This window comes from Papio anubis, chromosome 2, assembly GCF_008728515.1.
Source record: "Papio anubis isolate 15944 chromosome 2, Panubis1.0, whole genome shotgun sequence".
Lineage (NCBI taxonomy): Eukaryota > Metazoa > Chordata > Mammalia > Primates > Cercopithecidae > Papio > Papio anubis.
This window is the reverse complement of record NC_044977.1, coordinates 51,850,256-51,866,164: the sequence shown is the minus strand read 5'-3', so window position 1 is coordinate 51,866,164 and position 15,909 is coordinate 51,850,256. Positions and strand designations below refer to the sequence as shown.

General features: G+C 52.7%; 1 protein-coding gene across 4 annotated transcripts in view; it reads left to right on the top strand.

Annotated features, from left to right (window-relative positions):
* The first annotated feature begins 1,185 nt into the window (after nt 1-1,185).
* Nucleotides 1,186-15,909, top strand: part of CAND2 (cullin associated and neddylation dissociated 2 (putative)) — a 39,118-nt gene continuing 24,394 nt past the window's right edge. For 2 of the 4 annotated variants that reach the window (XM_017955238.3, XM_017955237.3), the window contains exons 1-5: nt 1,186-1,330; nt 7,970-8,113; nt 11,955-12,109; nt 12,848-12,971; nt 14,977-15,242. In XM_017955238.3, the coding sequence (XP_017810727.2) occupies nt 1,263-1,330; nt 7,970-8,113; nt 11,955-12,109; nt 12,848-12,971; nt 14,977-15,242 (757 nt within the window). In that variant the 5' untranslated portion in view covers nt 1,186-1,262. The other 2 variants (XM_003894069.5, XM_021934173.2) reach the window with 2 other exon arrangements.

Here is a 15,909-nt window from a genome sequence, read left to right as displayed (position 1 = left end):
GATTACAGGCCTGAGCCACCGCACCCAGCCACCACCTTGAGACCTTTGCACCTGCTGCTCCCTCTGTCTGAGAAGCTCTTCCCTCAAACCTTTGCCCAGCTGCTTCATCTGTTGAGGTTTTAGCCCAAATGTCTCCTCCTCAAAAAGTGCCCTCCTTGACCTTTGCTAAAGTTGCCCCTCCACGCTCCAGGAACTGTCTATTTTATTTTCTGAAGAGCTCTTATTTTCCTTATCTAATCACTTTCTTCCTTCATGCTTATTTCCTCCACTAAAGTGTAAAGTCCCCAGAGGTCAGGGGCCATTTGTGTCTAACACCCTGCCGCATTGCATCCCTATTGTATAGAACCTAGGCACCTCATAATAACAGGTGTTCAAGGGGGTGTCAATTTAATAAAGATTTATTTTATCCTTATTTTATCCTTATAGCCCAGAGAGGCTGTTTCATTATCCCAAGATCACACAGTCAGGAAGCAGCCTAGCAGAGATTTGAAGCCAGGCTTGTCTGGTTCTGAAGCACAGAATCTTTTTGTAAGGATTGTTGCCCAGGATATTAAGGGATCTGCAGTCAATCCTGACTCCATCCCAGATTCATTAGCTGTGTGACCCTCAGCAAATCCCTTTGCTTTTGGCCTCAGTTGCATTGCTAAAAAAAAATGAAGAAACTGACCCTGCCATCCTGAGGGTTGGGGATGGCAGGCAGGGAGCCTTGTGTGACTGAGTTCATTCCCCAGATGCTGTCTGGCTCAGGGGCGGGCAAGCATCGTGGGTGAGGGGATTGGGTGAGGGGTTCTTTGGTTGGCCTGACCAACTTTGGTTGATAGCTCCTGTTTCTTGAATGCCCACAGATGAGAAAGCTGAGGCTCAGAGAGGTAAAGTAACTTGGCCAAGGCTACACAGCAGAAGAGGCAGAACTGGGATTCGAACCTGAGACTCTCTGATATCATATCCATGCCGCAAGACAGAGCTGGCACTTAGGGGAATAACAACAAGGTGGTGGCCGGGTAGTGAGCTCCCCGTCTCTGGGGGTGTGCAAGCCGGCGCTGTACTGTTAGCTGGGCAGGGGCTGGGACCGGGGCCAAGACCACCGAGTCAGGCCCAGGCCCGCCCGCCTCCCGCAGCCGCCATGGCCAAGGCGTGAGCACGGGGCGGGGCGGGAGCTGCTATTTCTGTCTGGTGAGCGCAGCCCGCGCAGCTGGCGAGGGAGGGGGCGCCCGCGCCGCCATATTCCCTCCCGCCGGCCAGCCCCGCGGCGCGCAGCCACCATGAGCACCGCCGCCTTCCACATCTCCAGCCTCCTGGAGAAGATGACGTCCAGCGACAAGGACTTCAGGTGCACCCCGCCTCCGGCCCCCCGCGCCTCTCCTTCCCGCTGTAAAGCCAGGGGCCTTCTTCCCCTCCCGAAGTGCCAGCCCATCCCCCATGACCATGCAGCCCCCTGCCTCTTCTGTCTTCTCCCTGCATTAAGCTGCGCCCCCTCCCCACAGACCCACTCCTGCCTCGTGGTCCCCACTGAAGCTCCGGCCATTCTCCCCTAGTGGCGGTCCTGCCCCTCCGCGACTCCAGTCCCTGCTTCGTCTCCCACCGTGCAGGCTTCAGCCCGGCCTCTCATCCCCCATCAGAGCCCCAGCTCCGCCCCTCTGCACCGTGCCTCGGCCTCTCCTCCCTCTGTATGGCCCCCTTCTTCCCCCGCAACTGATGCCCCAGCGCCCCCATCCCCCGCCACCTTCAGCAAGTCCACAGTGAAGCCCTCCGCCTCTCCCTGGGGACCCCATCACCTCCCTCTCCTCCGCATTGAAACCGGACCCTTCCTGGGACCGCTATCCCCTGCTGACTTTCTCACTGGCACCCTCAGTGATGTCCGCTTCTCAACATCACCCGGACCCCTCCCTCCCACTCTCCCTCCCCTCCTGGGGATTGTTCAGACCCAGCCTAAAGGAGGGGGCTGGGCTGAGTCTGGCTTTCCAGTCACAGGTAGGTGATGGTTGGGGTGGGACCTTCTAGGTTTTGTGTGCCACTCCGCTTCCCCACTCCCTTTTTCCTTTTTTCCCCCTCTCACAGCATCACAGAACTACAGGAATAGAGCTGAAAAGAACGGTGGAAACATCTGGTCCAATGAGTTTCCACCTGCATTCTCCGGGGAAACAGGCCCAGGGAGGAAAAGAGATTGGCCCATGGTCTCATGGCCAGTTCTGGCCCCTCCAGCTGAAAGAAGACCTTGGAGACTCAGTGAACACTTTTTCACTTTGTCCCCATTTTACAGATAGGGAAACTGAGTCTCAGGCATGAAGGGTGTAGGTTCAGTCACAAAGCCAGGAAGTGGGGAGACTTAGTCCAAATCCAGGCCAGTCTAATACAGAGGCCAAGATCTTAGTGAGGCCCTCTGATTCCAGCCCCCTGACAGGTTAGGAGACTTGAGACCTGCTCTGGTAGTCTGACTCCTACTCTTCTCCTGCAGCCCATTCCTCAGTACCCCTCAAGAGTCCCCCACATGAATAGAGCCTGGGATCCAAGGTCTTGGCTTCAGATCCCAGCTGCCATCACTCACTGGCTGTGTGACCAAGGACAAGTAACTTAACCCCCATGAGTTTCCTGTGCTTCTGTTTCTATAAAATGGGGGTTGGCCGGGCGCGGTGGCTCAAGCCTGTAATCCCAGCACTTAGGGAGGCCGAGATGGGCAGATCACGAGGTCAGGAGATCGAGACCATCCTGGCTAACACGGTGAAACCCCGTCTCTACTAAAAAATACAAAAAAAACTAGCCGGGCGAGGTGGCGGGCGTCTGTAGTCCCAGCTACTTGGGAGGCTGAGGCAGGAGAATGGCGTGAACCCGGCAGGCGGAGCTTGCAGTGAGCTGAGATCTGGCCACTGCACTCCAGCCTGGGCGACAGAGCGAGACTCCGTCTCCAAAAATAAAAAATAAAAAAAATAAATAAATAAATAAATAAATAAAATGGGGGTAACAGAACCCATCTCTGAGGATTGGGGTAACGACGAAAAAGATAGTACATGTGAAATGCTCAGGTTTGTGGCAGGCACTGGGTCGGTGCTTAATAAATGGACACTGCTATGATTCTGTGCACATTCAAAATCTGCCATGCCCTGTCCCCTCTCTAAACCTTCACTAGGGGGATTCTTTGCTCTCCCTTGACCTCCTCCCTTCATCTGACAGCTCCTATAATTCTTTGGGATGCCTCTTGACCCCAGGCAGGATTAGGCACCTCTCCTGAGCTCCCACCATGCCTCCCCTCATGTTTCTGCTAGATCACTTCAGCCCTGGGAGACCCTGAGCTCCTGGGCCACCGGGACTATGCACTTTCTCTTAGTGCCCCAGCACCTGTGCTGGGTACACAGTAGGTGCTTAGTGAATGTTCACTGGGTCCCAGGCTCCCTACTGTGCACTCCACATGTAATCTCAGTCCACCCATGGGTGGTAGTGATTGTTCTTCCTGTTTTCCGGAGGCTTGGAGGAGTGCAGTGACTTGCCCAAGGTCACATAGCTGGCTAGTGGCCTAGGGGATTTGTGCTACTGTCTCTCAGGCCTCAGGTCCAGTCTCTGGGAGAGGGAGTTGGCCCTGCCAGCTAGAGCCCGAGAAGTCCTTTCAGCCTGTCTCTGCCAGTGGCCTGGAGAACACTTAAAACCACCCCAAGCATGTGAGAATGGTGTCTATTTTTAAAGTCCGAATACCAGGGTGCTGGGTCCTGCAGACCAGCTGTCCATGCGCCCGTGTGGCCAAGGGTTTCAGCTGAGTTGCCTCTAGGGTTTCTCTGTAATGAAACTGAGACTGTGTCCTCTGGTTCCTGGAGGGGGGCAGTGACTGCAAATGAGGGTCCCAGGTTGGGTAGAGGAGACCTTTGATTCCTGTTCTTCCTGGGCCCTGGCTTTATGGGCAGGAGGTGCCCCTTTACCACAGAGGCTCCAACAGTCAAAACGAGTACACTTGCGGGTCTTGTTCTTGAAAACACAGTAGTAGTGATTGAGAAGCCAGGAGACGTGTGTGGTGGGCTGGTTTTCCTTCCAGTTTGCTGTTACCTTAGGCAGTTTGTGCAGCCTCCCTGAGCCTAGTTTTCTTACTACCTCATGCTAAGAGCTGGTTGTCCTATTGAAACCTCCCAAGGATACTATGAGGTAGGGCAAAGAAAAGTTCCCATTTTATATATAGAAAATATGAGGCCCAGAGAAAAGGAGGTAGTTGCCCAATGTCACCTAGTTGATAAATGGCAAGACCAGTATACTCACTTAAAGCCAAACTTTGGTGCTCAAGCTCTTATCCACCAAATTATATACTTTTCCTTCCCTCTCCCATCCCTGCACACATAACACGTGTAAAATATGGCTTGTTTTCTCTGAGAGCCAGTGTCTGCAGGAACCAGGGGTGTCTGAAATGCTGAGGCATACTTCAGAAGAGTTGGTTTCTGAGTTCGGGCTATTTGGCTGTAAATTCTGTTAAGGGCTAGCTCTCTCACTACCTCTCCTCCTGCCCTCACCCTCCCCAACAAAGCCCCCTGCAGACCTGTTCTTTGTTGAGACTGGAGTCCCAGAGATAAACCTGATGGGCCTCTGCCCTCAGTGAGTGTGCAGTCCAATGGAGAAGATGCTCTGGTGGCCAGACTTGTATTGCAGTGTGAGAAGTGCTATAAAGGAGGGGTGCAGAGTGCTCTGAAAGGATCCTGTCAGAACATTGTGTTTAGGGGCTGTGAATGCAGGGGTAGGGCAGGGTGGTCAGTCATCCCTGAGCTGAGACATTTGAGCTGGGGTCTTGATGGGTGAATAGGAGCTCAACAGGTGGAGAAGAGGAGCGGGGGCAGGAGGCCTGTCTTGGGCAAAGAGGCACATCACCTGGGTTGCCAGGCTGAGCTGGGCCCCCATGGACTGCAGCAGAAACACAACTTGGAGACCCTGCATGCTATCTCAGAATGTCCCCTCAGCTGAGCAGACGTAGGCATGCATGTGCCCACCTCAGGCCTTGGCCTGGCTCAAATCCAAACCTCCTCCTTCACTTTACCTTTGCCCAGAGGTGGGCACAGTCAGTCCTACCATCCTGCCCGTGCTGCCAGCCCAGCCTCCTCCTCTCTCCTAGCAACTGGTGGCTAATCTACCTGTTAAAAATAAATAGGACATCGACCAGTCCACCCCTGGTAACAGGGCACTGTGGGCTGCGGTGACATCCAGGAGCAGGTCTGAGTCTGCACAGATGAGAGCCAGAATCCCAGCTGTGATAGTTTTTGCCACAGGAGGCTGGGGTCAGGGCTCTTGGTTGATTTGCTCAACCATGCTGGAAAGCAGGGCCAGTGTGGGGCAGCGGAGTGGCCCAGGAGGGCCAGCAAAAGCTGGAGGCTCTCTCCGAGGCAGCCTCGTGGTATCTCCTCGCTGCTCTGTCCTGTTTTCTTCTGAGACTCTGCTCACGTGCCTGCAGGAGCCAGTCAGTGGGTGAAGTGGGCCTAGTGGGGACCAGGTAAACTGGGGAGAGGGCAACCACAACCTGACTCTAGTCAGGTATTGTCACCAGGGATTGTAGGCCCCGTTGTACAGAAATACTATGTTTTCAAGATAATCTGGAAGTCAGGTTTTTTTTTTTTTTTTTTTTTTTTTGAATCTCACTCTATCACCCAGGCTAGAGTGCTATGGCACGATCTTGGCTCACTGCAATCTCTGCCTCCCAGGTTTGAGTGATTCTCCTGCCTCAGCCTCCCAAGTAGCTGGGACTACAGGCGTGCACCACCACACCTGGCTAATTTTCGTATTTTTAGTAGAGATGGGGTTTCCCCATGTTGGCCAGGCTAGTCTCAAATTCCTGACCTTGAGTGATCCGCTGACCTTGGCCTCCCAAAGTGCTGGGATTACAGGCATGAGCTGCTGCACCTAGCCTGGAAGTCAGCATTTTATTTTATTTTATTTTATTTTGAGACAGAGTCTCGCACTGTCACCCAGGCTGGAGTGCAGTGGTGCGATCTCAGCTCACTGCAACCTTCGCCTCCCAGATTCAAGTGATTCACCTGCCTCAGCCTTCCCAGTAGCTAGGATTACAGGTGCTCACTGCCGTGCTCGGCTAATTTTTGTGTTTTTAATAGAGACAGGGTTTCACGATATTGGCCAGGCTGGTCTAGAACTTTTGATCTCAGGTGATCCACCGGCCTCAGCCTCCTAAAGTGCTGGGATTACAGGCGTGAGCCACTATGCCAGGCCAAAGTCAGTATTTTTATGTCAACTCTCCCAATGTTCAAATGTTGACAAGTAATTTAAATTTTTGAAAACACATTTGCAAGCTGGACATAGCTGAGGGCTACTAGTTTCAGACCTCTGCTCCTACCCTCTTAATTTTGGCAGGAATGGTGCCTAATAATGGCCCCAGCCTCAACTTTCCATGGCTTCCAGCTTAGACTCCCACTGCAGTTTCAAATGCCTGGGACGGCATCAGGATTTGTGGGGCCTGACACCAAAAGCCTGATTTTTCTGGGTGGGTAGCCCTTGCCTCTGATGCCCACCCTAGGTCAGTGAGCCAGTCAGCTATTGGTGCTGGTCTCCAAAATATGCCCATGCCCATCAGCATGGTGTAGGGCAGTGGTTTTCAAACGGTGGTCCCCGACCCTCAGCGTCATCCAGGAATTTGTTAGAAATGCGGATTCCTGGGCCCCAACTCAGACCTGCTGATTCAGAAACTCTGAGAATGGGGCCTAGTATTGTTTAACAAGCCCTGCTGGTGATTCTGATGCTGGCTATAGCTGGAGATCCACTGCTCTAAGGGCAGGGACCGAGCCAGTTCTCTGAGATGGGAGTGGACAGGGCTCGCCTTCCTCCATCTGTTTGGTAGGCCTCTAGCTCTGACTTGGACACAAGGTGTCTGTTCAACCTTCTGGCATCCCTTGGCTGGGCACAGTGGCTCACGCCTGTAATCACAGCACTTTGGGAGGCCAAGGCGGGTGGATCACGATGTCAGGAGATCAAGATCATCCTGGCTAACACGGTGAAACCCCATCTCTACTAAAAATACAAAAAATTAGCCGGGTATGGTGGCGGGTACCAGTAGTCCCAGCTACTCAGGAGGCTGAGGCAGGAGAATGGCGTAAACCCGGGAGGCGGAGCTTGCAGTGAGCCGAGATTGCGCCACTGCACTCTAGCCTGGGCGACAGAGCAAGACTCCATCTCAAAAAACAAAACAAAACAACCTTCTGGCATCCCTTTGTCAGCTGTTGTGGGATGTGGATGATGTCATTATAATAATGGCAGTGCCATTTACTGAGCGCTCACCATGTGCACTTAAAACCCCATGAGGCAGATACTAGTCTCATCCCCGTTTTCAGACAGGTAAGCTAAGGCTTGGAGAGGTGAAATGACTTGCCCAAATTCACACTGCATAAATGGTCGGGAGCCACCGACCCTGAAGCATTATGCATTTAGCCAGCATGCTGGGCCATTCCTAGTCTGCCACCATGTGGCAGTTGGTGTCACACATGTGGGTCTCCTTGTAGCCCAACCATACCCACTGCCCAAATAATCCACTGTCATGTGGCACTTAACGACAGGGAGACATTCTGAGAAGTGCATCATTAGGCAATTTTGTCCTTGTGTGAACCTCATAGAGTGTGCTTACACAGCCTAGATGGTAGAGCCTACTACACCCCCAGGCTATATGGTGCGGCCTGTTGCTCCCAGGCTACGCACCTGTATTGAGTACTGTAGGCAGCTGTAACAGAGTGGTATCTGTGTGTCTAAACATAGAAAAGGTACAGTAAAAATAAGGTAGAAAAGATGAAAATGGCATGCCTATATAGGGCAGCCTCACTATAATCTTACGGGACAACCATTGTATATGTTGCCTCTCATTTACCAAAACATCATCATGTGACACAGGAGTGCATTTGACCTCGAATCTTTGTATTAAGGTCTACTTCTAGGGGAACCCTGAGGTACTGCCCAAATCCACCAGGGCCCAGGAGCTGCTCAGCAGTCCTCCTCTGCCCTCCCTGCACAGGTTCATGGCCACCAGCGACCTGATGTCGGAGTTGCAGAAGGACTCCATTCAGCTGGACGAGGACAGCGAGCGCAAGGTGGTGAAGATGCTGCTCCGGCTCCTGGAGGACAAGAACGGTGAGGTGCAGAACCTGGCTGTTAAGTGGTGAGTGTCAGCCTTGGTGGAGCAGGAGAAGGGGCCCTACCTGGTGTGGGAGCATTCTGGGGACCCCTGTCCCTTTGGGGTACAACCTTGCAGAGGGGACCTGCTGAGCAGCTCTTGTTGAATGGTACCTTAGTCTTGAGTTTCCCCAGAAGATGCTGAGACAAGGATTCAAATCTAAGTTTATTTGGGAGGTGATCCCAGGAAACATGGTGGTGGAGTAGGGAAGTGAGGCAGGAGAGGGAAGAGGACCAATCAAGGGTACAGTACAAAGCAAGTGACCACAGTGGGCCTGATGAGCTTAACCCCATGGGGACCTCTGGGACACAGTATAGGACATGCCTCTTGGACTTTTCCCACTTAAAGGGTGAGGGAGCTGGGGTATTAGTCCACCAGCTCCCTGGTAGTCATTGGTTAAGGGCTGCTTCTGGGGTAGGACAGAGGGTTGTCCACTTTCTGCCACCTCCAGCCAGAGAAAGCCCTCAGACAGATGTAAATGCTGGGAAGGTCAAGCTGATACACATCAAGGTGGTAAAGGCTTAAAGGCTGGGCATGGTGGCTCATGCCTGTAATCCCAGCACTTTGAGAGGCCAAGGTGGGTGGATCACCTGAGGTCAGGAGTTCGAGACCAGCCTGACCAACCTGGTGAAACCCTGTCTCTACTAAATAATAATTTTTTAAAAAATTTGCTGGGCGTGGTGGTGCATGCCTGTAATCCCAGCTACTTGGGAGGCTGAGTAAGGAGAATTGCTTGAACTCAGGAGGCAGAGATTGCAGTGAGCCGAGATTGTGTCATTGTACTCCAGCCTGGGCAACAAGAGCAAAAACTCCATCTCAAAAATAAAAAACAAAAAAGGCTTAGGGCACATGGGATTGGGAGAGGTCCTAAAAGCCCCAGCCTTAGATCACTGTGAGGCTGTGATCCTGAGACGTTGGCAAGTTATCTCCAGAGTAGAAAAAAACAAGACAAGGGTATGTGCAGAGCACGTGGGGATGCTTGGATGGTAGAGTCATTCTCACACCCATACCAGAGAACCACTCGTGTAGGGCAGAGGTTGTCAACCTTGACTGCAGGTTAGCATCACCTGAGTAATTTTAAATAGAATGCCAGGGATCAAGGATCAACAGGGTGAGAGAATTGGGCACTGTCTTTCAAACCACTGTCTGTGAGCTGGGTCCAGGCATTCTTCCAGGGCGTGTTAAAGAATTGCCCTGGTGGAGCAGGAGCAGGGGCCCTACCTGGTGTGGGAGCATTCTGGGGACCCCTGTCCCTTTGGGGTACAGCCTCGCAGAGGGGACCTGCTGAGCAGCTCTTGTTGAATGGTACCTTAGTCTTGAGTTTCCCCAGAAGAAGATGTTAAAGAATTGCAACATGATCCCAAGAGCAGAGGGAATTCAGTAAAGGGTTTTCTGTAGGAAGGTGACATGGACAAGTTTATGAGTTGGGAGTGTCTTTCTGGTCATGGAGTAGACTTAGGATGGAGTGTGGTTTCCCACCAGCAGAACCAATACCTTTTTATAACAAATCGTTTGTAATACTGTTTTCCTATTAGGAAATGAAATTCGTACATTATAAAACCTACGTCTACACATAATGCCCTAACCTTAACCATAAAGGCAAACTAGAAGGAATGTAGCTTATAGTAAAGTAGTGTGTGTTTCCGTGTATGCGTGCTGGGGCACTGTGATGGTAGAAGTGATGAAGTCACGAGAAGCCTGTACCTGCATGTAAACTCATCATGAGTATTCATCATGAGTACAGATACCAGATATAGACAGGGGGTGTTGGGACTCAGGTTTCAGAATTGGAGGCATTGCTCTTAGTGGCAAGATTTTCTTTTTTCTTTTTTTTTTTTTTTGAGACAGAGTCGCACTTTGTCACTCAGGCTGGAGTACAGTGGTGCAATCTCAGCTCATTGTGACCTTCTCCTCCCAGGTTCAAGCAATTCCCATGTCTCAGCCTCCTGAGTAGCTGGCATTACAGGCACACACTACCACGCCTGGCTAATTTTTGTATTTTTAGTAGATGCGGGGTTTCGCCATGTTGGCTAGGCTGGTCTTGAACTCCTGACCTCAAGTGATCTGCCTGCCTTGGCCTCCCAAAGTGCTGGGATTACAGGCGTGAGCCACCACGCCCAGCCAGGATTTTCTAAAGTGAGTGACCATCTCCCAATAAAGTTTCCCAGAAAACAAAGTACACTTTTCCTTCTATTTACCTGAAAATTGCATTCTTGGAAAATCTAGAATGCGGTATATTAAAACAATGTAAAAATATTTTGTGTCTCTAACTGAAATGTTAGATAATTACAGAAAGGCCTTTTGCCTATACAAATGCCCATTGGGATGTTAGAATTTCTTTCGGGGCATGGACAATGCTTTGTTTTGCATTGTTGTCTTTCTGCGGTTCCTGCTCCCCACCCGCTTAAAGGCCAGAAGTACTAACTCTATAGTTATGATGACCAAGGACACCCATAAATTGCCAAGGCGGTATTACTCCTAGTGGGAACCAGTGCTATAGGAGGTAGGATGGAGGATTTCATCATTATGTAGATAGAGGAGCTGTGGAGAAGGAAGCTGAGAGAGCCAAGGTTTGAAAACCATGGTGCGCATGCCTGTAGTCCCAGCTATTCTGGAGGCTGAGGCAAGAGGATCACTTGAGGCCAGCAGTTCAAGACCAGCCTGGGCAACAGAGCAAGACACTAAAAAAAGAAATTAGCCAAGCATGGTGGCTTGAATATGTAATCTCATCTATGTAGGAGGATTGCTTGAGCCCAGGAGTTCGAGGCTGCCATGGGCTATGATCATGCCACTGTATTCCACCCTGGGCAACAGAGCAAGACCTCATCTCAAAAAAAAAAAAAAAAATCAAGAAAAAAGAAAACCATTGTCCACTGCAGTCACCTGAAGCCCTTGTTGAAACTCTATATTCCCTGCCCAGGGATTCATATTCAGGGGATGGAGCAGGGAGGGAGCTGGGGCAGAGGATGAGACCATAGCACCCTGGAATCTGCATTCTGATGCAACCAATGTCTGAGAACTACTCAGGTAGGGCAGAGGTTGTCAGCCTCGACTGCATGTTAGAATCACCTGGGGAATTTTAAAAGCCCTCCCGCCTCCAGGTCACACGTGAAACCAATTAACTCAGACTCTCTGAGGGCAGTGCCCAGGTAGGCATGTTTCAGAGGCCCAGGTGATGGCAACTAAGGCTGAGAACCCAGGCATCTAGTGCAGCTGTTTTTACACTTTCCTGTGCATTAGAATCACCTGGGGACCTTGTGGCGCTACAGATCCTGGCTCAATAGATCTAGGGTAGGGTAGGGCCTGAGATCCCACATCCTGAACAAGCTTCCGAGTGGTGTTGCCGATGCTAACCCACCACCAAACTTTGAGAAGCAAGCCTCTAAGGCAGAGGTTCTCCAAGTGTGCTCCCTGGACCACCTACACTATCAGCCTCAACTGGGAGCTTGCTAGAAATGCATGCTGTTAGGCCCCACCGAGATAGCCCTCCTGACTCTGAAACTCTGGGGGTGGGGCCCAGCAATCTGTTTTAACAAGCCCTCCAGGGGATTCAGATGCACGCCCAAGTTTGAGCACCCTTGTTCTGGGGCACTATTTGGCCATTTCCTGAGACGTAAAACAAGAAGAAACGTAGGTTTGGGAGGTGCCAGGAACAATTTTGGCATAGCCAGAGAGTACCTCTTTCTGGCCAAACAGGGGCTCCCCTGGTGATCTGAGGCCTTTTCCTCAGCACATGTGGTCCCAGGAGCATGAAAGGACATAAAGGGGTAGCCTGACTCAGGCTGAACCTTGGGACCTTGGACTCACCTTCCCACTCCCTGCTCAGCCTGGGTCCTCTGGTGGGCAAAGTGAAGGAGTACCAGGTGGAGACCATCGTGGACACCCTGTGCGCCAACATGCGGTCAGACAAGGAGCAGCTGCGAGACATCGCCGGCATTGGCCTCAAGACTGTCCTCTCGGAGCTCCCCCCTGCAGCCACAGGTACCCAGGTCCCCAGGACTAGGTACTGTTAGTATTTGTCCTAGTTAATGGTAAAAAACAAAAAAACACTGAGGCACAGAGAGTTGAAGAGACATACCTGAGGTCACTCAGCTAGTAAGCAGGGCAGAGAATTCAGGCCCAGCTCCGTTTAAGTTCATGCTTCTGTGTCAGTTAGGAATGCTTTTAGCTCAAGTGATGAAATCTAACCAACGACACTTTAAAGAAATCAGGGGTGGTTTTTCCTCACATGGCAATCCTGGAGGAATCAGCCACTCCATTTCGGTAGCAATTCATTTAGTGGCTCAATATTGACAGGGTTCAGGTCTTGCCCCATGTCCCCTCCCTTTATAGGGAAAGCACACGTTTTCCCAGAAGCCCCCATACGACTTCCACTGATATCTCACTGGCAAGAGCTGGATCACCCAGCCACTCCCAGCAGCAAGGGAGGCAGGAAAGGAAGTGTTTAACTTTTCCCTGCCTCCCTAGAGGAATGGGGAAAGGAAGAAGGGCTTGGGTATGTGAGTGCCACCCAGCAGCTCGGCCATTGGCTCTGCAGCTCCCCTAGCTGTCTCCTTTACTTTGGCCAGACTCTGGGTCAAACCTGGGACCTCTGGAGCCCTGGCAAGATTCCCTGGGATGTGGGCTCAGGAACACAGCCAGAGCAGAGGCAGACCAGTGGTAAAGGCTGCCTTTTCCCCAGGCCAGGGCCTCACTGTGCCCACCTTGTGCCCTGTGCAGGCTCCGGGCTGGCCACCAACGTGTGCCGGAAGATCACGGGCCAGCTCACCAGTGCCATTGCCCAGCAGGAGGATGTGGCTGTGCAGCTGGAAGCCCTGGACATCCTCTCTGACATGCTGAGCAGGTGTGGGAGGCCACCCTGGGTATTGAGGAAGAATGGGTAAAAGGGGACAGGAAGGGACTCAAATCACAGAGCTAGCACCTACTGCACACCAAGCCCTGTGCTCGGGGCTCCTTAATCATCCCAGCAGCCTCGTAAAGGAGAACTCAATTGTCACAATTTTACAGGCTCTGAGAGGTGATGTGGTCACACGGTCAGTAAAACCTCCCACGACTTGAATACCTGCTCTAACCAGAAAAATGTCAGGCGCTGGCCTAATGTTCGGAACATGGGGTTAGATCAGTCTTGGTTGTTCCTAGGGAGGAGTTCACAGACATGTATAAAACTGTGAATGGGCCGGGCGCGGTGGCCCCAGCACTTTGGGAGGCCGAGATGGGCGGATCACGAGGTCAGGAGATCGAGACCATCCTGGCTAACACGGTGAAACCCCGTCTCTACTAAGAAATACAAAAAATAGCTGGGCGTGGTGGCGGGCGCCTGTAGTCCCAGCTACTCGGGAGGCTGAGGCCGGAGAATGGCGTGAGCCGGGGAGGCGGAGCTAGTAGGGTGAGGAGATCCGGCCACCGCACCCCAGCGGGGGCAAAGGGGCACGCCTCCTTCTAAAAAAAAAAAAAAAAACTGTGAATGGAGTAAGCACAACAGTTAAGGATAAGAACAGGGCTGACAGGAGCTCAGAGGAGCCCCCAGCCCAGCTGGGAACTAGGAGCCTTCTAAAAGAGCGTGCTGCTAGAGTTGAGCCTTCGAGGAGGGGCAGGACTTAGCTGAGTTTGGGCAGGTATAAGGAGGATGCTGGAGGGAAGACTGCCCCCAGTCCGGAAGGCAGAGATGGGGGAAGACTTGGGGTCCCAGAGTCTGCCAGGGGTCGTGGGGCAGGCTGTAATGTGGAGAGGTGGGTATGGAGAGATGAGGTGGAGGGCTGGCCAGGAGCCATGGGGTGGGGGTGAGTATTTGTGTGTTCCACTCTGATCTTTCTCTCTGCAGTGGAGAGTAGATGGGAGGGGATTGAACAGGCTGGGGACTGGTTAAAAGGCTACTATAGGGAAAGCAATTCGGGTTGTATTCAGGAGGTAGACTCCACAGGACTTGGAGTGGGCAAGAGAGGCGGGGACTGGAGGCTAACCCCTAGGGTTCTGCCTTTAGTAACTGGTGGGGGCAGACAGAGGTGCTGTGATGGGGTGCACTCTGGGAGCCAGGAGCAGGTGTGTGGGGAGGAAGGTGATGGATTCAAGCTGGGGCATGTTGAACTTGAGGTTCCTGGGAGGCACCCACTCAACCACACACTCCATGAGGGCAGGTCCCGGGATCAGTCTATCTTGTTCACCCTGGCTTCCAGCACAGTCCCTGTCACTTAGCAGGTGAATAGACAAATGAAACCCAGGAGAGAGGGTTGGGTAGGACATAGAAATAAGGGAAAGTGAGGTCAGTGTGTTTGTGTAAAGTGAGAAAAGGTCTCGGGATGTTTATGGGACAGAAAATGCACGGGCCTCATTTGAAGGTGTGGATAGAAGCTGCTGAGGCAGGCAGGGGCTGTGCTGTGTGCGTGGAAGCCATTCTCTGGTGTTGCCTCTTGAGCCCAGAGCTCAGCATCTCCAAAGGCACTAAGGAGCCATGGAAGCAGAGGAGTGACCAGGTGAGAAGTAGATTTTATACTGCTCTGGTCTCAGCAAGGAGGTTGGACAGAGGGGGATGGTATTGAGGCAAGGCCTAGACTTACAAGAAGTAGGGACAGCCTTACTCGATCCCCCATGCTTCCCCCATCAGGTCCTTCTCCCTGGGCTGGGAGCCAGGCTTTGCACTGCTGAGAAGTACCTTTCTCTCTCCGCTTTCTCTCATGTAACAAAATAATTAAAATAATTCCTCCTCACAGTTGCAGGGCACCTCTTTTGCAAGGACCATTGAGTTGCCATAATCCTGGGAATGAGGTCGGGAGAGAATGGGGAGAGGGGCGGAGCCTGGCCTAGGCTGCCCGCGGGGTGCGACCGGCCTGATGCCCCCTCGTGTTCCCCAGGCTGGGTGCCCCGCTGGGCGCCTTCCACGCTAGCCTCCTGCACTGTCTGCTGCCACAGCTGAGCAGCCCGCGCCTGGCGGTGCGCAAGCGGGCGGTTGGAGCGCTTGGCCACCTGGCGGCCGCCTGCAGCACCGACCTCTTCGTGGAACTCGCTGACCACTTACTGGACCGGCTTCCCGGCCCACGGGCGCCCACCAGCCCGGCTGCCATCCGCACCCTAATCCAATGTTTGGGCAGCGTCGGCCGCCAGGCCGGCCACCGCCTCGGTAAGGGGGCGGGGAAGGGGCAGGGCCTGGGATGGCATGGTGGGTGGAGCTTAGGGGCGAGCCAATGACTCGGTAAGGGGGTGGAGCTTGGGGCGCCGTGCAGCCCAGGTGTAAGGGTGGACAGCCTCCTTGGTAGGGAGGATGGAGCGGGACCTGGACTGACGTGGTGGGTGGGGCCTGGGCCGGGCTGCTTCCTCGGTTGGTTGGTGTGCCTGAAGCCCTTGGAACGCAGAGGTTGGGGCCGGGCACGGCTTGAGAGGTGCGGGGCTTGAGAGGTGCAGGGCGGGCCGGAGCTGGACAAACCACCCGGCCTGAGCTCCTGCCTAGTGCAGATGGTTCAGAGAAGGGGGTTGGATCAACCACTTCTGAGACCTGGGGACTGGCTGGTAATTACAATTTTAAGTCACGCCACTAAACTGTTAGACTATATTTTGTTCTCCCACTTTGACAAAGATATCTTAGTAACAGCCCGTGGGCCAAGTTTGAATTTTTAAGAAACAATTTAATGTGCATACAATAAACCGCACTATTTAAAGTGTACAATTAAGTGTGTTTTGACCTTTGTGTATATCCGTAAAACATTTCCATCACCCCCAAAAGCTTCCTTGTGTCCGTGTGCAGTCCAGCTCTCACTGCCTTGTCCAGGCAGCCACTGATCTGCTTTCTG